Here is a 24,100-nt window from a genome sequence, read left to right as displayed (position 1 = left end):
ATTATAGGGACGCCTGGGTGACTCAGTGGTTGAGTGTCTGCCTTTGGCTCGGGTTGTGATCCCGGGGTCCTGGGATCAAGTCATGCTTTGGGCTCCCCTTAGGGAGCCTGCTTCTCCCTCTGCCTGTGTGTCTGCCTCTCTGTGTGTCTCATCAATCAATAAACAAAATCTTAAAAAAATATTATATGGGAACTCAAGAGAATGGATGAACAGATAGATCACTCACCCATCTTCTCTATAGAACAAAGAATAAAACAGAGCCTTCCAATTTTGTAGGCAGTGGAGAGGATCTAATGAGGAAACTGGAGAGAACTATTTCTATTACAGGCTGGGATGGGAGGCTTTCTGTGGGAGATGTTTTGACATCAAACTACCCATCCCTGTGTTTAAACCTCAGTCAGTGGCTGTTTGGACCAGGGTCCATCCTCAGCTTTGCTGCTCCTTCAACCCCTCACCTGACTTTCCCATGCTTAGCTCACCATACCATCCTGGACCTACATGCTTCCTGCAAACATTTCTAAAAAGGAATTGGTGGTTTGGTTTCCTAAGCAGCGGATGTAAAGACCAATCTGTAAAGATTTTGTTCAAAGTAAATTTTCTGGAGGAATTCTTAGAGAAACTCATGACAAAGTCCTTAAGTTTTCCAGCTTCTTGGAATAAATGTAGTTGTCAGGGCTCATCTCATCCATTACTCTGTGAAACTCGTTAATTTGTTTTCTTTCCTTCTGTTCCCCATACAGAATGATACTGCAGGTTAAAAAGGAATATGATTTACTTGCTGTAGCACTCCCCAACATTTGATTGTCATCAACCACATACCACCTACATTATTAGGTACTGAATATTTCTCCTTCAGTGGAGTCACTTTGTAAACTTTTTGCTTTTCCTAAGCAACAATATTCATGCTGTCATGGTTTAATGTTATAGCTCTATTCTAATCATTTTAAATCATTTTAAAATATTCATGTGGAAGTTGAACAAAGTTCCACTTTTAAGTTTTTTTATGTTTAAACTTAGAAATTGCTAGCAGTACTTTTTATGTATTTCAGGTTTATAAATGGCTTCAGTTAGGTGACAGCAAATTTTAACAGTCACTTAAAACACCAAAAACTGTTTTTTTAGTTTTTGTAATATTGTAAACCAAGAGGGCTTAGCTCTAGGCAGAAAAAGAAAGTAAGAAAAAAAATACACAAAAGTTGAAAATAATAAGAACACAAAAGTTCAGTTACATCTGAAATGAAATACAGTGTATGAATTATCAGCTTTTACATTAACTGTGATTTATGACTTCCCACAATGGTTGAAAACAAGTTTCCCAACATCAAGGTTTATATTTTAGTTGAGGTGAAATAGTTTAACAGAAAGAGTGTCTTTAGTGTCTTTTACTATGGGAAAACATAAAAGAAAAAAAAACTGTCATTTTTAGGATGGAGAGCGAAGCATGGTCAGTCAGGCTTTTATACAACCTCTTAGCTTGTTTATCGAGGTGACCAAGGCTTTTATTTAGTTCACCAAGTGCTAAATTCTGTTTTCTAATAAGCACTCAAAAGGCAGTACCCAAATAAACAAAGTACTTTTTTTAAAAAAAGATTTTATTTATTTATTCATGAGAGACACAGAGAGAGAGAGAGGCAGAGACAGGCAGAGGGAGAAGCAGGCTCCATGCAGGAAGCCCAACATGGTACTTGATACCGGGTCTCCAGGATCATGACCTGGACTGAAGGCGGTGCTAAACCGCTGAGCCACCTGGGCTGCCCAACAAAGTACTTTTTAGGTCTAAGTGATCTGGTGTGTGTTTCTCTTTAGTTAAAAACTAGTTCCTTTAATGCCACGGAGCTGTTCACTTCAAAATGGCTAACACAGTAATTTTTATGTTATGTATGTTTTACAATAAAAAAAGCATATTTCCTTTTAAAGGAGGACTTGTGTTTCTTATTTTATATTTTCTCAAAGAGGATGTTTAGTAAAAAATATATATATATATATATATATTATATATATAGTAAACAAAATATTCCTTTTTGGGTCATCAAAAATGTGTAAGTACCACATTTTAAGATAATTTTTAAAAAAGATTTTATTTATTTTGAGAGAGAGAGAGAGAGAGAGAGAGAGAGGACAAACAGGCAAACAGGGGTTGGGAGTGTAGATGGAAAGGGAGCAGCCGGCTCCCCGCAGGGAGCCCGTGGGAATGGATCCCAGGACCTGGGAATCATGACCTGAGCCGCAGGCAGACGCCCAACCACTGAGCCCCCAGGTGCCCCTAGCACCACATATTTAGACACACTGGTTTGAGGGCACATGGAGATACAGCTGAGACTGCTCTAGAAATGTACTGTTATTTTATGGAGCTGGTCAGATACTGCAGTGTTCACACACTGCCTCAGGGAATTCAACTGAAACCTGGTAAGTGCTGTTGAAACGGGAGAGCTGGGTTCTCGCGCGGACAACAGAGCCAGCAAAGCGACAGATGTTTATTAACCAGAGATACAGAGGAAGCTCTAGGAGTGAGAGGGGTCCTGACAGGGTTGCTGAGGGTTTGTAGGGTCTGTCTGTTATAGGAACCTTACCAGGGGACTTGGTACATTGCATGTCACTATCAGGGTGGCTCTTCGGAACAAACATGGCGGACTTGTAACCATCAGAGTGACAAACAAGATGGTTTTATGAATATCATGAGCCCAAACAAGGTGTTCCCTTTTCTCAGGTTAACATCTCCATAACATTTCTCTACATCTGGGATTTCTGCAGCCTAGTCAGGGAGCCCACGGCCTTGAGATTCTTGTGTGGTCTTGGTTTGAGCAGGGACTATCGATAACACCTTAATGACATGTTTCTGTGATTACTTAGTAGCCATTAAAGGGGGGAGACTCCCTAACATTTTGGAGTTAGGGAGCCAAGTTTATTTTTTTATGTTTTTACTGTTTTATCTCTGTTTTCTTGGGATGGGTAGGAGCCTGACTCTGGGGCTTTTCCCTTATCATTCCCTGCCTAGCCCTATCTGCCTCTAAGTCATTCCTACATCACTGTGTTTGAGAAAAATGGATATTTATTGAGTCTCACTGTGTTTCATATACTATGGAAGATACTTTTAAAATATTATTTAACCCTCACTATAACCTTATGAAACATTCTAAATTTTCTAATTCTGCTAAGGCAAAGGCAGCCTAAGAGAGGTTTGGTAATGGTCCCTAAGGTGCTATAGCTAGGTCATGACTGAGTCAGCCTCAGGTATCACCGACTCCAAGCTTTTCCTGCAACAACAAACTGCCCAGTCAGGGGCCAGTGGGAGTCACACAGAAACTAGGCCCCTCGGTGCCCCTGGCCCCTCTGCCTCCTCCCCCTCCTCCCACCTCCCCCTTCCTCCTCCCCCCACCACCTCCTCCCCTGCCTCTAATCCCTCCTCACAGAAAACTGCCAGAGTTAATCTAGTGTTTGTTTCAGGTTTTTATTTTTTCTTTTAAACAGAAGAAAGAATCCATGAAGAAAACACAAGATGAAGAACTAAAACAAATAGACGAGGAGAAAACCAAGCAGATTTATAAAAGCTGGAAAGAAGATTCGGAGTGGCAGGCGTCTCGTGAGTACCCAGAGGCCTCTGTAACACCTTAGACCCGCCAGGCCAATTCCTTCTCTTAACAAATGATCAATCCAGGAAGCACTTAAAATGGTTGTTGAGAGAATTATTACCAAGTTGTTACATAAAGGCTTACGAGTCACTTCTTGAATAGTAGGAAGTTTCTCCATTGTCTTTGTGCCATCACAGCTGTGGTATAGTAAGTCTGTTTGATGGAACGGTATATAGCTCTGAAAAACCATGTTTTGGAAATGTTTAAGGACCTTAGGATATGTTTATAAATTGTTATTCACTTGAAGAAAAAAAATTAAAATAGTATGAAAAACATCCCCTATTTTAAAATGCCTTGGTATGTGAAGTAAAAGAACTAGAAAGTTATTAACATGTTAATTTTTTTGGAGAGACGATATTTCAGATTTGTTTTAATTCTTCTTGTTATTCTTTACTTTTCTAAATTTTCATAGCGAACTCATCTTAACTTTGTAAGAGAAGAACCAGGAATAACCGATTGAATATATCAGCATCTGTCCCATGCCTGTGACCTGACCCTGACTCCTTTTTGAGTTAGCGCTGCTGGAGATGACCCTCCTCAGGAGGAGGTGGGGTGGGCTAAAGCAGAGCAGAATGCACTCAGGGATGCTAGGAGACAATGCAGGTTTGAAATACCAGTAGGGTTTCCAGGTGACTCAGAAAGAGCTTTACCAGCCGGGTCATCCGTTGGGGCCAGTTAAGGGAGAGAACGAGAGTGAGAATGTTTGCAGGATGTGGAGCATCCTGTCTTCAGTTTCATTAGTGAACACCATGAACAGGACAGTTTTTGTGAAATGAAAATATTTGCAAGATCCAATCACTTCTATGCAGTGAAATTCTAGTGTAATGGAACATTTTTGGCATCTATTTGAAATGAGACTTAACAGGGCTTGACCAAGAATGCCCGAAGCGCAAATACACTCAATAAAAATTAGTCTTAACATCCTGCATTATAGCCCTTTACTGCCGTGTTGCTAAAACAAACACAAAACAAAACAATAAGCCCTCTGTTATACAAAGCAACATTAGAAGGTGGCCTTGAGGTGCTTTTATGTGTACCAGCACGTTCTCTGATTGCCGTGAGAACCATTGTAGTGTTTCCCTGGCAGGCCAGTTCACAGTTGGCTCAGCTCTGGGGGGGGCTCTGAGTGTGATCTTTGGCACGACTGGCCCACCTGTCACCCTGTCCACAGCCATGAGCGACTGCACCAGGAGCTGCCGACAGCTGGTCTCCGCTAGTGACTCGAGCTGAGGGCGTCAGGGATGTGACATCACCTCTTGGTCAAAGGCTCTGGGCCAGTTGGAATTCGCACTCGGGCTATGACTCATCCCTTGGTCTTGCCAAGTGCAGGAAATTGTCCAACAGGTGGTTCTCCCTTCCTCATCCTCCTTCTCCCCCTTAGGAAGCCCTCCCCCCACTGCCATTGCCACCACCACCCCACTGCCACCGCCACCCTTAGAAAGACAGGGATTGTGCGGCAGGCTGGGCAGTTGTGGCTGCACAGGCCCGAGCTGTGTGAGCCGGAGGTGATGACAGCGACGGTCTGTTATCAGCAGGTGACAGCATCTCCTGAGGGACTGCTCCCTTCACCAGCAGATCCTTCTCACCATCTTCTTCTCAAATCCCCGTTTTCCTAGTGCGAAAATCCAAAGCAGCTGACGAGAAGAGACGCTCTTTGGCGAAACAGGCGCGGGAGGACTACAAGAGGCTGTCCCTGGCGGCGGACAGGGTAGGGAGCGGAGGGGGGCAGCACGGCGCCCCAGCTGCTCCGCAGAGACCCAGGAGACCCCCCCTTCCACCCAAGCCGCAGTTCCTGCACCCAGCGGGGTCCCCTCGGCAGCCTCTCAGGTAGGAAGCCACAGAGACGGCTTGCAGCGCAGGCAAAGGGCAGGCTGCCGGGGTGGGGGTGGGGGTGGGGGCGGGGGGGCGCGGCCGCAGCGCGGAGCCCAGCTCTCCTCCACTTAGCCAGTCGCCCCAAGGTCCCCGCGCCGGATGCACCCCCTTGTAGTCTGGAAAATACCCACCGTTGTCATAATTAAGATAGACAGTGATTAAGGATGAACACGGAGTTGGTGCCTCCGCGCCCCACCAGCGCCCCCACCAGTCCCCCACCAGCGCCTCACCAGCCCACCAGCACCCCCACCAGCGCCCCCACCAGTCCCCCACCAGCGCCCCCACCGGCACCCCGCCAGCCCCGCACCAGTGCCCACAACAGCGCCCCCACCAGCGCCCACACCGGCGCCCCACCAGTGCCCCCACTGGCCCCGCACCAGCCCCGCACCAGCCCCGCACCAGCGCTCCCACCAGCGCCCCCACCCGCGCCCCACCGGCCCCCCATCAGCTCCCTACGGTGGCCACTGAGGGGGAAGCAGAATGGGTTTCGGTCAGGACTCAGCATCACCCTTAGCCCGCGCGGTGCCAAAGCAGGAAGCGGGGCTTGCTGCGGTTCAGGGCATCATAGAGTCGTTCTCCTTCCCCCGGGTTAAAGGTTTGGTCCCTCCTTTCGGGCTACAGAGTCGAGCTCCTACACTGAGAATCTGGAACTGTTCCTCTTTGGAATGAGTACTGTTTTGGTCACGATGGTGCCTTTGCCCCCTAGGCTGTAGAAAATTGCGTAGAACAGTTTGTTCTGTAAAATCCCTGAAGAAAAATAACGATGACATCATAGCAGAAACCCCCTTTCCCTTGTGTTAGTTAACTGATTATAAAATTATTGTCTCCTGGATATCATATGATTGTTTTCATATTCTAATACGCAGAAAGACAGTATTTACATACCAGAGAAATCAAATAGCAATTGAATGAAACAGAACTGTCTCAAGTCTCACCTTATGAAATAAAAAGCAGAAAGACTTCTCTGTTGCAAGTATGGAGAAATTTAAAGCAAATAAATCTCTCTTTGCTTGGAGTCAGTAGTGATCTTCAAGGCTTTTCCTAACGGGGATTATGACCTCAGAGGAAACAGGAAGGTAGAGGTTTTTTCTATGACAATGATTTCTACTTACTCAACTGAAAGGTTCCATTTTTGGATGTGGGTACCAGGACCAGAAGATCATGTTCTATACGGGGACAGTGTGGAGAATGATTTTTTTTTTCTTATGTACAAAAACCCAAGAAAAGTAATAAAAAAAAAAAAACTGGGATCCTGGCCATTTTGTGGCCAAGTCACAAAAGTGTGAATCCGTGCTCAGGGCCCTCTCGAGTGCTCCCAGCTGGTCAGGGTGTCGTCCACCCCCCGCAGGGCTGCGTGTGTACCCACCCCTGCCCTCCCAGTTCTTCCAAGGGTGTGACTGTCATTCATAGTCATTCATAGTGTGCCCTGGCCCACGGTACTGTTCGTGCCCTGGGTATGTGATGGACAGCAGGAAGGTGGCCTTTAATAAGAGCCGTTCTTCTTTTGAGCTGTGCTCACTGAGCTGTTTTTCCAACTTCACAGACTTGCACGAAATGCTTCTTGTGAGGCAGCCACACAGGATGGTTTGGGGGCTGGGACCACATCACATCACGTCAGCGAGGAGCCAGGCTGAGAAAAGACAGAGATTGGCTGTCCTTAGAGTTTTTGCTTAACCTCCAAAGACTTCCCAAAGAAAAAGAACCTAATTTGAAAGCTGGTAACAGCACTCATCGTGTAATCTCACGTGCGTGCAGTATCTGGTTTCCCCAGTATAGGCTATCTTCTCCAAAATGCTATGTAGTATGTAACTGGATGCGTGCATGCATACATGTACATCTGAAATACATGTCACATGCAATTCGTGGAGACGTGTGTTACCATAAAATGCAGAAAGAGCCATAAGTTAATTTACATGACAGGCATCCCAGAAGTTCATCCAAACTCATCGTTTTTACACTGAATTCTGCTCAAAATGAGTAGGCTGTTGTGAGAGACTTGGAAATATGTTTATTACATTGCAAAGTTACTTTTTGTGATGGAAATTGACTTACATCCCAGAACTTAAGTTCTGCTACTGAATATATTTCAAGATGATTCTGCCACTTGTATCTTTTTCTTACCAATCTTCAAACACTCTTCTTTCTTTGACTTTATATTTCTGAGACTGTCTTTAAGCAGAACCAAACCTCTTCGAAGTACAGGAGGAAGAAAGCAAGTCAGGGAGTTGGAAACAAAAGAGAAAGTTTAATACTGAAACTGTTAAAGAAAATTATTTTTTTGCATTTCTTTGGTTTGTGAGAGCATGTTCCCAAGGAAAATAGTGCTGGGGGTGTATTTCACTTTTTAATAGTTATTTTCTCAAATTTTAATTGGAAGTTAATGGACCTTTAATTCATATTAAAAATGAATTAATATCTATGTATTAACAGCAGTAGCTCATACCCATGACTAGTCCGATAGGACTGGAAGGACAAGGTGACAGATATATGTTCCTTCCTATTTTTTTTGAGCAGCCCTTGAGGACTTAGTTGTATAATGGCAGTAATTAGAGATCCAACTTCCCATTAGCCCAGCCCATGTAATCCGATGTTCAGACATATAGGATGCTCTTTCCTCTTATACATGATCTATATATACAGGATAAATATGATTTTCGAAGGCATTGTTTTCAAATTAGTTAAATCTAACTTGAAAAAAACGTTTTCTGAATAACAGAACCCAGGGAGTGACAAGGACGGCATCGAGCTCTTCCCAGGAGGACATCATTCGGTGGTTCAAAGAGGAGCAGCTACCTCTGCGAGCAGGCTACCAGAAGGCCTCAGACACTATAGCGCCCTGGTTCCACGGTGAGTACATGGGTTCCTTTGAAGGAACCTCATCTGACGCTGGAGGGTGCTATGCTTGCCCACCAAGAGGGCAGAAGGAAGAAAGGCTTCCTTTTACTTGTGCTGCCCAAAAAGAATCTTTGAAATTATTTTCACAAAGCAGTTTTTCAAAGGTTTCTCAGTGAGTTGCTAGCTCATGATGAAATTTGAAAACAGTGAGCAGTTGTAGTCTCTGCATGTATAGGTAATTTGTCACCACAAATAAAACACCACTGGGTGGGTGGGGAAAGCAGTGCCTCCTATGCATCTCTACTAGGGCACTGGATTGTGATTTCCTTCAAACAGCAATGCCTTTCATCCACCATCCACCATCCACTGGAAGAGAGTCATACATGCCCTTGTATATGATGTGCAGAGCATCTGGTGAGCAGTCAAAACATCAGCTCTCCATTGACAGGTGAATGACTGAGCAAATCAGCTTTCTCTGTAGCAAGTCAAGTTATCTGAGCTGCATTTTCCTCACTATTAAATGAAGGAGTTGAACTTTATGATTTTTAACCTGAAAATTCTGTTACTTTTTTTGTATATTTTTTATTGGAGTTTGATTTGGCAACATATAACATAACACCCAGTGCTCACCCCGTCAAGTGCCCCTGTCAGTGCCCATCACTCAGTCACCCCAATCCCTATCCCACCTCCCTTTCCGCCACCCCTTTTTCGAAGCCCAGAGTTAGGAGTCTCTCATGTTTGTCACCCTCACTGATATTTCCCACTCATTTTATCTCCTTTCCCCTTTATTCCCTCTCGCTATTTTTTTATATTCCCCAAATGAATGAGACCATATAGTGTTTGTCCTTCTCCGATTGACTTACTTCACTTAGCATAATACTCTCTAGTTCCATCCACATTGAAGCAAATGGTGGGTATCTGTCATTTCTAATGGCTGAGTAATATTCCATTGTATACAAAGACCACATCTTCTTTATCCATTCATCTTTCAATGGACACCAAGGCTCCTTCCACAGTTTGACTATTGTGGACATTGCTGCTATAAACATTGGGGTGCAGGTGTCTCAGTTTTTCAATGCATCTGTATCTTTGGGGTAAATCCCCAGCAGTGCAATGCTGGGTCACTGAGTAGTTCTATTTGTAACTCTTTGAGGAACCTCCACACCATTTTCCAGAGTGGCAGTACCAGTTTACATTCCCACCAACAGAGCAACAGGGTTCCCCTTTCTCCTCATCCTCTCCCACATTGTTGTTCCCTATCTTATTAATTTTCCCCATTCTCACTGGTGTGAGGTGGTGTCTCATTGTGCTTTTGATTTGTATTTCCCTGATGGCAAGTGATGCAGAGCATTTTCTCATGTGCTTATTGGCCATGTGTATGTCTTCCTCTGTGAAATTTCTGTTCATGTCTTTTGCATATTTCATGATTGGATTGTTTCTTTGCTGTTGAGTTTAATAAGTTCGTTATAGATCTTGGATACTAGCCCTTTATCTGATAGGTCATTTGCAAATATCTTCTCCCATTTTGTAGGTTGTCTTTTAGTTTTGTTGACTGTTTCTTTTGCTGTGCAGAAGCTTTTTATCTTGATGAAGTCCCAAGAATTCATTTTTGCTTTTGTTTCCCTTGCCTTCATGGATGTATCTTGCAAGAAGTTGCTGTGGCCAAGTTCAAAAAGGGTGTTGCCTGAGTTCTCCTCTAGGATTTTGATGGAATCTTGTCTCACAATTTGATCTTTCATCCATTTTGAGTGTATCTTTGTGTATGGTGTAAGAGAATGGTCCAGTTTCATTCTTCTGCACGTGGCTGTACAATTTTCCCACCACCATTTATTGAAGAGACTATCCTTTTTCCAGTGGATAGTCTTTCCTGCTTTGTTGAATATTAGTTGACCATAGAGTTGAGGGCTCATTTCTGGGTTCTCTATTCTGTTCCATTGATCTATGTGTCTGTTTTTGTGCCAGTACCACACTGTCTTGATGACCACAGCTTTGTAATACAGTTTGAAGTCTGGCATTGTGATGCCCCCAGCTATGGTTTTCTTTTTCAATATTCCCCTGGCTATTCAGGGTCTTTTCTGATTCCACACAAATCTTAAGATGATTTGTTCCAACTCTATGAAGAAAGTCCATGGTATTTTGATAGGGATAGCATTAAATGTGTAAATTGCCCTGGGTAGCATTGACATTTTCACAATATTAATTCTTCAACCCATGAGCATGGAATGTTTTTCCATCTCTTTGTGTCTTCCTCAATTTCTTTCAGAAGTGTTCTGTAGTTTTTAGGGTATAGATCCTTTACCTCTTTGGTTAGGTTTATTCCTAGGTATCTTATGCTTTTGGGTGCACTTGTAAATGGGATTGTCTCCTTAATTTCTCTTTCTTCAGTCTCATTGTTAGTGTATAGAAAAGCCTCTGATTTCTGGGCATTGATTTTGTATCCTGCCACGCTACCAAATTGCTGTATGAGTTCTAGCAATCTTGGGGTGGAGTCTTTTGGGTTTTCTAGGTACAGTATCATGTCATCTGCAAAGACGGAGAGTTTGACTTCTTCTTTGCGAATTTGAATGCCTTTTATTTCTTTTTGTTGCCTGATTGCTGAGGCTAGGACTTCTAATATTATGTTGAATAGCAGTGGTGAGTGGACATTCCTGTCGTGGTCCCGATCTTAGGGGAAAGGTTCCCGGTGTTTCCCCATTGATAATGATATTTACTGTGGGCTTTTCGTAGATGGCTTTTAAGATGTTGAGGAATGTTCCCTCTATCCCTACACTCTGAAGAGTTTTGATCAGGAATGGATGCTGTATTTTGTCAAATGCTTTCTCTGCATTATTGAGAGGATCATATGGTTCTTGGTTTTTCTCTTGTTGATATGATCTATCACATTGATTGCTTTACCAGTGTTGAACCAGCCTTGCATCCCAGGGATAAATCCCACTTGGTCATGGTGAATAATCTTCTTAATGTACTATCAGATCCTATTGGCTAGTATCTTGTTGAGAATTTTTGCATCTCTGTTCATCAGCGATATTGGTCTATAATTCTCCTTTTTGGTGGGGTCTTTGTCTGGTTTTGGAATTAAGGTGATGCTGGCCTCATAGAATGAGTTTGGAAGTATTCCATCCCTTTCTATTTTTGGAACAGCTTTAGTAGAATAGGTATTGTTTCTTCTTTAAACGTTTAATAGAATTCCCCTGGGAAGCAATCTGGCCCTGGACTTTTGAGTCTTGGGAGGTTTTTGATGACTGCTTCAATTTCCTCCCTGGTTATAGGCCTGTTCAGGTTTTCTATTTCTTCCTGTTCCACTTTTGGTAGTTTGTGGTTTTCCAGAAATGCATCCATTTCTTCTAGATTGCCTAATTTATTGGCATATAACTGCTCATAATATTTTTTAAAATCATTTGTATTTCCTTGATATTGGTTGTGATCTCTCCTTTTTCATTCTTGGTTTTATTACTTAGAGTCTTTTCTATTTTGTTTTTAATAAGGCTGGCTAATGGTTTATCTATCTTATTAATTCTTTCAAAGAACCAACTCCTGGTTTTGTTGATCTGTTCAGTCTTTCTGGTCTCTATTTCATTGAGCTCTGTTCGAATCTTTATTAACTCTCTTCTTCTGCTTGATGTAGGTTTTATTTGCTATTCTTTCTCCAGTTCCTTTAGGTGCAAGTTTAGCTTGTGTACTTGAGTTTTTTTCCAATTTTTTGAGGGAGACTTGTATTGTAATGTATTTCCCTCTTAGGACTCTTTTTGCTGTATCCCAAAGATTTTGAATGGTTGTATCTTCATTCTCATTAGTTTCCATGAATCTTTTTAATTCTTCTTTAATTTCCTGGTTGACCCTTTCATCTATTAGTAGGATGCTCTTTAACCTCCATGTGTTTGAGTTTCTTCCAAATTTCTTTTTTGATTAAGTTCAAGTTTCTTTCTTTTTTTTTAATTTTTATTTATTTATGAGAGACAGGAGAGAGAGAGAGAGAGAGAGAGAGAGAGCAGCAGAGACATAGGCAGAGAGAGGCAGGCACCATGCAGGAGCCCAACGTGGGATTCGATCCTGGGACTCCAGGATCACACCCTGGGCCAAAGGCAGGCACACAACAGCTGAGCCACCCAGGTGTCCCAAGTTCAAGTTTCAAAGCATAATGGTCTGAAAATATGCAGGGGACAATCCCAATCTTTTGGTATCGGTTGAGACCAGATTTGTGACCCAGTATGTGGTCTATTCTGGAGAAAATTCCATGTGCACTTGAGAAGAATGTGTATTCAGTTGCATTTGGATGTACAGTTCTGTAAATGTCTGTGAAATCCATCTGGTCCAGTGTATCATTTAAAGCTCTTGTTTCTTTTTTTTTTAAAGAGTTTTATTTATTTATTCATGAGAGACAGAGAGACAGAGACACAGGCAGAGGGAGAAGCAGGCTCCATACAGGGAGCCCGAAGCAGGACTCGATCCCAGGTCTGTAGGATCAGGCCCTGGGCTGAAGGCGGTGCTAGACCGCTGAGCCCCGCCCCCACCCCCCCACCGGGCTGCCCTAAAGCTCTTGTTTCTTTGGAGATGTTGCGCTTAGAATATATGTCATTTGCAGAAAGTGCCGTGTTGAAGTCTCCCAGTATTAGTGTATTATTATCTAAGTATGTCCTTACCTTGGTTATTAATTGATTGATATACTTGGCAGCTCCCACATTAGGGGCATAAATATTCATGATTGTTAGGTCTTCTTGTTGGATAGATTCTTTAAGTATGATATAGTGTCCCTCTTCATCTCTTGCTACAGTCTTTGGGATAAACAATAATTTATCTGATATGAGGATTGCTACCCCAGCTTTCTTTTGAAGACCATTTGCAAATGGTTCTCCAACCTTTCATTTTCAGGCTGTAGGTGTCCTTAGGTCTAAAATGAGTCTCTGGTGGACAGCAAATAGATGGGCCTTGCTTTTTTATCCAGTCTGAAACCCTGCATCTTTTGATGGGATCATTAAGCCCATTAATGTTCAGAGTTACTATTGAAAGATATGCATTTAGTGTCATCCTAATACCTATTCAGTCCCTGTTTTTGTGGATTGTTTCCTTGGACTTTCTCTTTCTTTTACAGAGTCCCCCTTAATATTTCTTGCAGAGCTGGTTTGATGGTCACATATTCTTTTGGTTTCTGCCTATCTTGGAAGCTCTTTATCTCTCCTTCTATTCTGAATGAGAGCCTTGCTGGATAAAGTATTCTTGGCTGCAGGTTCTTCTCATTTAGGACCCTGAATATATCCTGCCAGCCCTTTCTGGCCTGCCAGGTCTCTGTGGAGAGGTCTGCTTTTAATCTAATATTTCTCCCCATATAAGTTAGGGATCTCTTGTCTCTTGCTGCTTTAAGGATTTTCTCTTTATCTTTGGAATTTGCAAGTTTCACTATTGAATGTCGCGTTGTTGAACAGTTTTTATTGATTTTAGGTGGGTATCTCTCTATCTCCTGGATCTGAATGCCTGTTTCCTTCGCCAAATTACGGACGTTCTCAGCTATGATTTGTTCAAATATGCTTTCTGGTCCTCTGTCCCTCTCAGAGTCCTCTGGAATCCCAATTAAAGGTAGATTTTTCCCTGAGGCGCTTGTTTATTTCCCTTAACCTTTCCTCATGGTCTTTTGTTTGTCTCTTTTTTCCTCAGCTTCCTTCCTTGCTATCAACTTGTCTTTTATGTCACTCACTCATTCTTCTACCTCATTAACCCTCATCGTTAAGACCTTCAGTTTGGATTACATCTCATTTAATTGATTTTTAATTTCAGCCTGATTAGATCTAAATTCTGCAGTCATGAAGTCTCTTGAATCCTTTATGCTTTTTTTCCAGAGCCACCAGTAGCTTTAAAATTGTGCTTCTGAATTGGCTTTCTGACATCAAATTGTAATCCAAATTCTGTAACTCTGTGGCAGAGAGTACTGTTTTTGATTCTTTTGTGGTGAGTTCTTCTTTCTAGTCATTTTGCTCAGTGCAGAGTGGCTAAAAACGAGTTGTACTGGAAAAAGGAAGGAAAAGTTAAAAAAGGGGGGGGGTATCCTCTGGTTTTATATACTGTAAATCCCTCATCTTCCCCTGGAGCTTTCCAGCGCTGCTCCATCAAGAACTTGCTCTTTCCTGCCCTTCTAGCTGGTCTTCTGGGAGAGGGGCCTGCTGTGCTGATTCTCAGGTGTGTGTACCTGGGGGAGCTGCCCGCCCCCTGCCAGGTGCATGGCTCAGTGGGAGCTGTTTATCCTGTGAGGCCGCTGTTCCCCTGGAGGCTCCACTCCGTCCCAGGCACACGGTGATACCAGGAGGAAAAACCACACTGGCAGCGGCCAGCCTTCCAGCTCTGGAGTCAGTTCTCGTAGTAACTGCCGCAGCTCCCAGTCCGCACTGGCCTGGATGCTCCCTGGGGTGGCGGTGGGTGCTGATCTGCACAGCTTGGGGGTGCCCTGCGGCAGGACAGTCCTCGCTGTCCTGTGCCCTCTCCGCCTCCTCCTGTCCCCGGGGGGAGCGCAGGATCACTGGCTGTGTCTGCTCCAGCGCCCTGGGATCCGGGACCTGTGCTGCTGGAATCACGTTCTAGGGTCGCAGCTCCCGGAGGCAGCAGGGCGCAGATCCTCCGCCCGGAGCCCCTACCTGAGCTTCTCCCCGAGGCCCTGCCGCGTGCGCTCCAGCCCTCGACCGAGCTCGGCCTGCGGTCTGTGGCGCCCTCTCCCCCTGGGCGCACCTCCTCTTAGTGACCCCAGGAGACTGGAGGCTCCACTGCCCCTCCTGTGGTTCTGCCCGGTTTCCCTGCTAAGCGTCTTTCTGTCTGGGAAGAATCCGGTGTGGAGTTTTTAAAGTTCCTGCTTCCCCGGGACTGGGCTTTCCTGTGCCAGGGGCTCTCGCCGCCGGCCCAGCTCCTTGCGGGGCCCCTCCCCCACTCGATTCTTTATTATTATTTTTTCCACCTTCCTATCTTGTTAGAAGCGCAGACTCCTCTCTCTGTAGCGTTCCAGCTATTCTCTCTAAACCTCAGGTCGAATTCATAGGTTTTCAGGATAATTTGAAAGTTATCTAGGTAAGTTAGTGGGGACAGGTGCCTTGGGGGACCCTGCTCCTCCACCATCTTGCCCCGCCCCCAATTCTGTTACTTTTATCTAAGTTTCCATTAAGCATCAAACACACTGCCAGGTAGATGAATGGATAAAGAAGATGTGGTCTATGTATACAATGGAATATTACTCAGCCTTTAGAAACAACAAATACCCACCATTTGCTTCAACGTGGATGGAACTGGAGGGTATTATGCTGAGTGAAGTAAGTCAATCGGAGAAGGACAGTGTATGTCCTTTGGGGAATATAAATAATAGTGAAAGGGAACAGAAGGGAAGGGAGAAGAAATGTGTGGGAAATATCAGAAAGGGAGACAGAACATAAAGACTCCTAACTCTGGGAAACGAACTAGGGGTGGTGGAAGGGGAGGAGGGCGGGGGGTGGGGGTGAATGGGTGACGGGCACTGAGGGGGGCACTTGATGGGATGAGCACTGGGTGTTATTCTGTATGTTGGCAAATTGAACACCAATAAAAAATAAATTTATTATAAAAAGAAAAGAACACACTGATAGTTGCTAGAGGGGAGGTGGTGGGAGGATGGGAGAACAGGTGATGGGGATTATGGAGGGTGCTTGGCGTGCTGAGCACAGGATGATGTGTGGAGGCGCTGAATCACTATACTGTACACCTGAAACTAATATCACACCATATCTTAACTAACTGGAATTTAAATGAAAACTCTGTGAAAAGAGTGTAAACTAGGAATACTGAAATGAAAGGTCATCGTCTTATGCTCTGCTGGAGGAGGCAGCGGCCTCTGACCAGTATCAACGCCTCTGCCACCTTAGTGACAAAGTCGAGGCAGGGAGCATAGAAGGGAGGTGACATTTTCAGGTCTTTGACCAGGCTTGGGAAGCCTTTGTTCAAGCTGAAATTTGGAGCCACATGATCTCTTTCCTGGGCCACTTCTCCCTCCAGAACATGAGTACCCCCTCCATAGCAAACAGACTCTTCTTTGATATTCTGAGGCTTATTCCATCCAACATCATGGAAAAAGCATTCTTCCATCAACCATGAGAAAACAAAGTACAGAGGTGAAGGTAGGAGTTATGTGTCTGTGCCAGAAACTAGGAATACATTAGGGACCAACTAAAGGAAGAGAGTCACACCAGGTTGCTACAAGGGAGGGCACAAAAAGGACAGAGAATGTAGCACTGAAGGTTGGGCATGCTTCAATAATACTACAAATCGTTTATTACAAATCCTATAATTTGCCTTTACCTGTTAAGACTCTTGAAACCATGATCTCAAAACTTAGAAAAAGAAGAACTCAGAAGAGATCTGAAAAGTTTCTATCTTTGTTGGGGATAATTTAATGTGCTGGGTTAATTTAATGTGCTTGAAATCAAGATGGGTTTGGGATGAGGAAATAAGTCTGAGGGGAAAAAGGAATTCAGAGTACTATGAACTGCCCAGACTTTGCGTTTGTCAGGGAGATCCAACCAGACCTTGGTCTCCTCAGTTTTCCAGCTCCTCCCCATACAAGCACATACAGGGTTATACCATTGGCCAGAAAAATACTTGCAAGTTCACTGGTCAATAGCTTTCCTTGGGAGGCTAAGGAAACATCCTACGAGCACTTTTCTATCCTCTTCCTTGATAATCCTGCCTAAAAATGCCTACTCTATCCTTGGTCCAAATTATCATTCACTCCGAACAACTGGGAATTGAACTTTGCGTACTATGCTCCCACAAAATGTAATGTTTTGCATCTCAGGGTAATGAGAACAAGAATGTGATGGAATTTTAAGGAAGGAAATGGTGAGGAACAGCTGTTGACCAAATGAGCAAGGGTAGTGATGATATGAGAACAATAATGACAGTATTACCTTGTATTTTAAAAGCACCTTTCTCCAAAAGGCTCACAGTGCTGTAGATTTTCTCTCTTTTCCTTGGTGATTGAAAAATAAAATTAGATGCATTCTTATTAAGATGCAAAAACAAAACAAAACAAAACAAAACACACTGCCAGGTGTGTTTGTTGGAACCTGAGCAGATACTACCTAATAAACCATTTCTTTTTTTTTTTTTAAGATTTTATTTATTTATTCATGAGAGACACAGATAGAGACAGAGAGGCAGAGACACAGGCAGAGGGAGAAGCAAGCTCCATGCAGGGAGCCCGATGTGGGTGGGACTCGGTCAGGGACTCCAGGATCACGCCCTGGGCTGAAGGCGGGCGCCAAACCGCTGAGCCACCCAGGGATCCCCTAAACCATTTCTTAATATGACCCCAGAAACTGGATTTATTCAAGCCCTCTGTCTAGCCAGCACACAGTTCACTGTCTTCTCAGTTTCTTGGACTTCAGGCAAAGAAGTGGTTTCTTGCTTCAGTTGGCTTCTTTAAGGGTCTGTGGTTGAATTGGATTGAATGGCTCTATGTACAACAAAAGTGCTTTAGAACAAAAATAAGATTCTCTCACAGAGCACATTTGTCCTAAAGGGTATCTTGGTTTGAATCATGTTGAAGGCTTCTCTCTTAGTATCATGTCATACGTAAATATACCCTCAAAAATAGGCTCCCAAACAAACAACATGGGAACCTTCTAAAAAGAAAAAAAATTATTTATAGTGGGCTTTCTGTTAATGGGCTGCTTTTAGGTCAGAACACTATGGAACTGTCTAGCTTTCCTTGAAAATACGTGTTCTTTGGTGATTCAGGCTTTAGTGACCCCAGAGGAGCACCTCTCGCTCTTAGGACTGAGTCATGAGCCTCCTTCCTTTCCATTCTTCCCTTCAGAAGACATTGGAAGAGGGGCCCCTGGGTGGCTCAGGGGCTGAGTGTCTGCCTTCAGCTCAGGTCATGATCCCAGAGTCCAGGGATCAAGCTCCACATCGGGCTCCCAGGAGGGAGCCTGCTTCTCCCTCTGCCTATGTCTTTGCGTCTCTCTCTGTGTCTATCATGAATAAATAAATAAAATCTTTAAAAAAGAAAAGAAGACATTGAAAGAGTGACATCAGTGTCAGAAGAGGAATGTTTCATGTTGCCTTTTTTTCCCCCTTTTTAAGATAAGCACTGCCAAAGTCAGTACTTTATCGTTTCTGTGTCTTTGGACAGAAGATGTCATTATTCTTGATTACAAGCCTAGTAGGTCATTCTAACAATAGGAAATGAGAAATTTAAAATGTTGGTTGATGTTTAAAAATCCTGGTACTTTAACAGGCAACTCCATTTGAAATAGTTGCTTAAAGCTAGGAAGAGAAATTTGGACTAAAAATCCAGTTGGAGCTTTGGTTAAAAAATAAGTTGAGTTTTACATATAATAACTTATTAATCGCATATCTTAATATTTTTGAAATATAATTGTTTATTGATCATGAGCTCTGTTTGAAATAATAGATTGGTAGCTCTTCTAAATTGGTTTACCATCTTCCTTCCATTATCATACACTCCATAAGTTGCCTTTCTTTGTTTTTTGGTGTTTTTTTTTTTTTAAGATTTTATTTATTTGGGAGGCAGAGAGTGAGTGAGCAAGACAGCACGAGTATGGTGAGGGACAGAGGGAGAGGGAGAAGCAGATTCCATGGGGCTTAATCCTGGGACTCTAGGATCATGGTGTGAGCCAAAGCAGATGAGTAGCCAACTGAGCCACCCAGGCGCTGCCCCTACCGCTTTCAAGATTTTTATTTATCTGTTTGACAGAAAGTATGTACAAGCAGGGGGAGTGGCAGGCAGAGGGAGAGGGAGAAGCAGGCTCTCCACTGAGCAGGGAGCCCAAGGCAAGGCTCGATCTCAGTACTCCAGGAACATAACCTGAGCCAAAGTCAGACATATAACCTACTGAGCCACCCAGGCGCCCCCAAAAGTTGCTTTTCTTATGTTACTGTTTTGGTCAGCTAATTTTTCCCCATGGAATTTCACACTTTTACCCTTTTCTTTTCATTAGCTTTAGACAGGATGGGAATGGTTAGAAAAGGACAAGGGAACTGAAGATTACTGGTCTCTGGTGTGTGGGGCTGGTGAAAGGTGACATGCTATAAGTTAGAAGAAGGAACACAGCAGTATCAGGAAATTAAGGGGAGAAAAAGAGGAGAGACAATGAGCTTATTTGGGATATCATGAGTTTGAAATGTCTTTGGGGCAGTCAAGTGAAAATATCCATTTGGTAATTGGATTAATAGATCAGTTCTAGAGATAATAGATTGGAGTCATCAGTACACAATGAAAAGCATGGGAGGGAATGACATTTTCCAGGAGTGAACTGGAAGGAATAAGAGAAGACAAAGAACAAGACCCCGGGAAGCACTAACAACAGTGTGATGGCAAAGAAGAGCAGAGACCCCACATCGACGCGTCAAGTTTCCTTTCCCACTTGGGGTCATGACAAGGCAAATACCTGGCCCTGGGTGCCACTTCAGCAGGCAGTAAAGTAAGGCATTGCCTCTGATCTCCTAGATGTAAGAACTTGGAGAATCCCAAGTACAAGAGAGATTCTGAAATGCAGTGCTGAACTCTACTTTGTGAGCATCTTTTGATGATCTCAAGCACATCTAGATATGTGGTCTCCCCACTACTCTCTCAGGAAGCTTTTTTCACAGAGGCCACGGGGTCTCAACTTTCACTGCCCTTTTTGGTGCAGCTCCATCTCAAACCACATTCCCCACAGAACCCTACCTTGATCATTGCTTTCCATCACATGTTCCTGTTCTGTCCCTGACACACCACACTGGCCCCTTTTGTAGGGCCTTTGCTGAAGATCCTTCTATGTCAGCATCTTAAGGAGATGGCTCACATGCCTGGAGGCCTGAGGGGTCCCAAATCTGTTGGGTGGGCTAGCAGGCTGGAGACACAGGGGAGACTAGCAGCCCGAGGCCAAAGGCTGAACTCTGGCAGAATCCATCTTGCTCAGGGAAGGTCAGTCAGTATTTTTTTAAGGCCTTCAGCTGATTGGATGAGGCCTACCTACACTATGGAGGGGTTCTCACCCTTCATTTAAAACATAATTTTTTTGATCATGGAATATTTTGAACAAACAGAGAGTACAAAGGAATCTATTACACCAGTGGTGTAACAAATGTTATATCTACTTTCCAGGATACAATAAATGTTAGAAGCCATAGTTACTTCATATCTGTTTTTCTTATGAAGAAATAAAGCCCTAAAGAATGAAGGCCCTCTCTTTTATTTCCTTATTGACTCTACTTACTTCTTTCCCAGAGGTGAACCACTCTTTTGTTGTCTTTTTCATCCATATTTTTATACTCTCATTACATATGTATGTATGTGTGCATTTTTGTAAAATATATTGAAATATATATAAAACACATATATCTGCTTCTATAAAACATGCAATATTGTGTTTAACATTTACATAGTGTCATGCTATAGGCCTTCCTCTGCAACTTGAGTTTTCTCCCAACATTATGTTATGTAGATTTGTCTTTGTTTATAAATGTAGACTGGCTCATTCATTTTACCAATTGTGCAGTATGTTATAATATATGTATTATATTTTGTTGGAGCTGTAATTTTTTGAGGGTCCCATATGTGCCAAGCATTACATTGAGCACTTTAAAGAAAGTAACTTTTATTCCTACTTTATGGAATAAGAACCAAGGAACTAAGATGTTAAGTTCTTTTTAGGCTTCTACCATTAGTGTCAATATTCAGAGCCAGATCTATTTAACTTCAAATCCCCAGCATATCTGACCATTAATAGGGGAACACCCGTGTCATGCTTTTTATATAACTTAAATATAAATCAGTGAACAATAATACCACAGAGATGTGTTTCTCTAATAAATGGATGTGTTTACTAAATCTCAGTCTGTGGTGAAGTAAAAATGTGAAGGAACCTTCATGCAGCGTAAGTTTTGTCCCATCCCCCACCTATGAGAATAAGGAAAAAGCACATTTTTGTCCAGACACTATTTTGCTCACTCTCAGGTAGAATTTCAAGAAGCAGATATGTAACATTCAGGTCTTTAATACAGTGCTCCAAAGGCCACAAAGGCTTAGAATAATAGAAATGGAATCCATATTATGATTGTGGTAGTGGTTACCTAACTGCATACATTTGTCAAAGTTGATCATTTACACACTTAAAATTGGTAAATTTTATTGTACATAAAAATCATATCTCAAGCTGATTTTTAAAAAATATAAAGCACGAGAAGTACAGTTTTCTTAGCTCTTAGTATAGAAAGATAGTGCAGTTGACCCTTGAACAATGTAGAAGTTGAGGTGCCAACTCCTTGCACAGTTGGAAATCTACAAATAAATTTTGGCTTCCCAGAAACTTAATGACAAATACCCACTATTGACCAAAAGCCTTACTAATAACATCAACAGTCAACACATATTTTGCATGTTCTGTGTATTATGTACTATATTCTTATAATAAATTAGAGAAAAGAAAACATTATTAAGAAAATCATAAGAGAATATACATTTACAGTATTATATTTATTTCTAAAAATCCACATATAAGGGACCCACACAGTTCAAGCCTGTGGTGTTTGAGGGTCAACTGTGTGGTATAGGTTTGGCACAAGACTCCCAAGTCCAGATCACCTAGGTTTGACCTATGTTCTCTTTATTTACTTATTTTTTTAAAAATATTTTATTTTTTCATGAGAGATACAGAGAGAGGCAGAGGCAGAGGGAGAAGCAGACTCCCTGTGGGGAGTCCGATGCAGGACTCAGTCCCAGGACCCGTGATCATGACCTGAGCCAAAGGCAGATGCTCAAGCACTGGGCCACTCATGCATCCCATGCTCTCCTCTTTAAAACAGGGATGATAATATCTATACTGTAGAGTAGTTTTGTTCTTTTTTGTTTTTGTTTTTGTTTTTTTTTTTTAAAGCAAATCAGCTAATATATATATAATGTGCTTACCACAGTGCCTGGTACGTAGTGTTTCTGTTATTATGACTTACCAGAACTGAACATCTAAAGAGTAAGTTTGCCCTTCCTGTTCTCTCCACCTTTCTCTTCATTATTAAAATCCTCATCTTGCCACAAATATTGTTGTAACAGCATCATGACAATACCATATACAAGGAATAAGTGGCACTTCAATAAAATGGATCTTAATTACTGCTAAAACTGGCCTCTGCTCTTTTGACAAGTATTTATTTAGGGCCTGTCCTTAAAAATCCCAGAACCCAAGAGGTCACCCCAGAAGGCAACAGGAATTTGGAAGGACAAAAGGACAACTGCAAAACAGGGAATTAAGTTGTTTGGAAAAGTTGAACAGAACATGGCCTGTCAAGTTTGGGAGGGAAGGTGCGGTGAGATGGGGGTGAGTCCTAGACTTGCTACAATAAATTCTTCTATTCTCTAGATTTAAAATCTTCTGAATACTGTAATTAAATCTGTTTGGTTTTGTTTCCTTAAGAAGGATTTTTTTCTTTTCCCTTTGTCCCCCTTCTCGCATCCTGTTAGACTCTCTTGACCCTGAAATACAGTCCTTGTTTTTATTCATTTTCTTCTTTCATCTGGTCACTGTATTATAGCAGTCTTTAAGACACCCGTTCTGTTGCAGAATGTTTGTACAGTGGAGATGAGTGTTGGAGAGTCCTTGTGGCTAAATTTAATGTCTTGAAAAGTCATTTTACTTACTGTGGTTCCTGATTATGAGTATCCAGAATGTACAGATATATAAGTAACTGTACTCACTAAAATGCTTTTTTTACACTTTTTCAAGCAAAGAGCCAACAAATAGATAAAATTGAAGTTTGAAAGCCTGTTCAGAAACCCACAGACTCATTTCTTCATTCTCTCCATTAGCATATCCCATCTCCTCTGAATATATGACGGTGTTTAGGAGCTTTGAATTCACCAGGGGCTGGGAGGAGGAAGGTGGTTTATCCAGCAATAGTAGATAAACAAATTTCTGATTTAGAAATTTTCTAATTGCTTCTGTTGTTAGAGAATTGACGTATTTGCTTTTCGCATCAATAGTCGATCATTACTCCTCTGAAATGTAATGTAATGCGTATTTCCTTATTCAAATATGGATATAATTAGCCTGCTGCTGAAATGTTTCCATCCTGATCCGTTTCTTTGTGGATATCTTTTTCTGTCATGGTTTATAATTGAACCTGCCTGTAAATTCTTTAGTCCCAATATTTTATATTTTAAGCTACTTAAAAAGCAAATCCCTTTCACACCTGTGGGATTTCAGTATAGTTCACACTGCAGCTATTTTGAATGCTTCCACTTTTGACACGTCCCTCCAACGTTTCCTTCTCCTTGGAGAGCAGGTGCTGGGTGTTTCTGTGGAGGCAGCTGCTCTCTGGGACTTCAGTTCCCTGAGCCACGCCGGCCCGTCCAGGTGGAGTCCTGGCTCCCACTCCGAGGGCACCTGCCAGCCCACAGCCCCTGCCGCTGGGGCCCTGGCCCCCCAGGGCGAGTGCACACATGGGAGACATTGCACACACAGAGCATCACAGAGGCTGCCCAGGATTTCCTTCAGGCTAAAATGTTAATGAACCTGGGAACTGGCACTCATAAGTGATATCTGTCCTTCAACTTTTTGGCTGAGGGGTGGTGATTTCTTAATTGTGGGGCCGTCGGAATTCTGCACCCCCCTCACAGGGAGCCTTTCAAGCTTCTGTCTTACTAAGCGCATCTGGCCTCATTTACACATGTGATTCCTAGGCTTCATGTGGCCAGCAGCAGGACTAGGTCACTGTGAGTGGACAACTGCAAGTCCCTTCCCCGGCAGTCCCTGTCCTAC

At 42.8% G+C, this 24,100-nt stretch overlaps 1 protein-coding gene across 5 annotated transcripts in view; it reads left to right on the top strand.

Annotated features, from left to right (window-relative positions):
* SH2D4A (SH2 domain containing 4A) overlaps positions 1-24,100 on the top strand; it is a 71,367-nt gene that overhangs the window by 37,793 nt on the left and 9,474 nt on the right. For all 5 annotated transcript variants that reach the window (XM_072776753.1, XM_072776750.1, XM_072776751.1 and 2 more), the window contains 3 exons: positions 3,469-3,580; positions 5,246-5,456; positions 8,218-8,348. In XM_072776753.1, coding sequence (XP_072632854.1) covers positions 3,469-3,580; positions 5,246-5,456; positions 8,218-8,348 — 454 coding nt within the window. The remainder of the gene's footprint in view (positions 1-3,468; positions 3,581-5,245; positions 5,457-8,217; positions 8,349-24,100) is intronic.

The sequence above is a fragment of the Canis lupus genome, chromosome 15, assembly GCF_048164855.1.
Source record: "Canis lupus baileyi chromosome 15, mCanLup2.hap1, whole genome shotgun sequence".
Classification (NCBI taxonomy): Eukaryota; Metazoa; Chordata; class Mammalia; order Carnivora; family Canidae; genus Canis; species Canis lupus.
The sequence above is the reverse complement of the archived record's forward strand: the minus strand, read 5'-3'. Positions and strand labels throughout refer to the sequence as shown.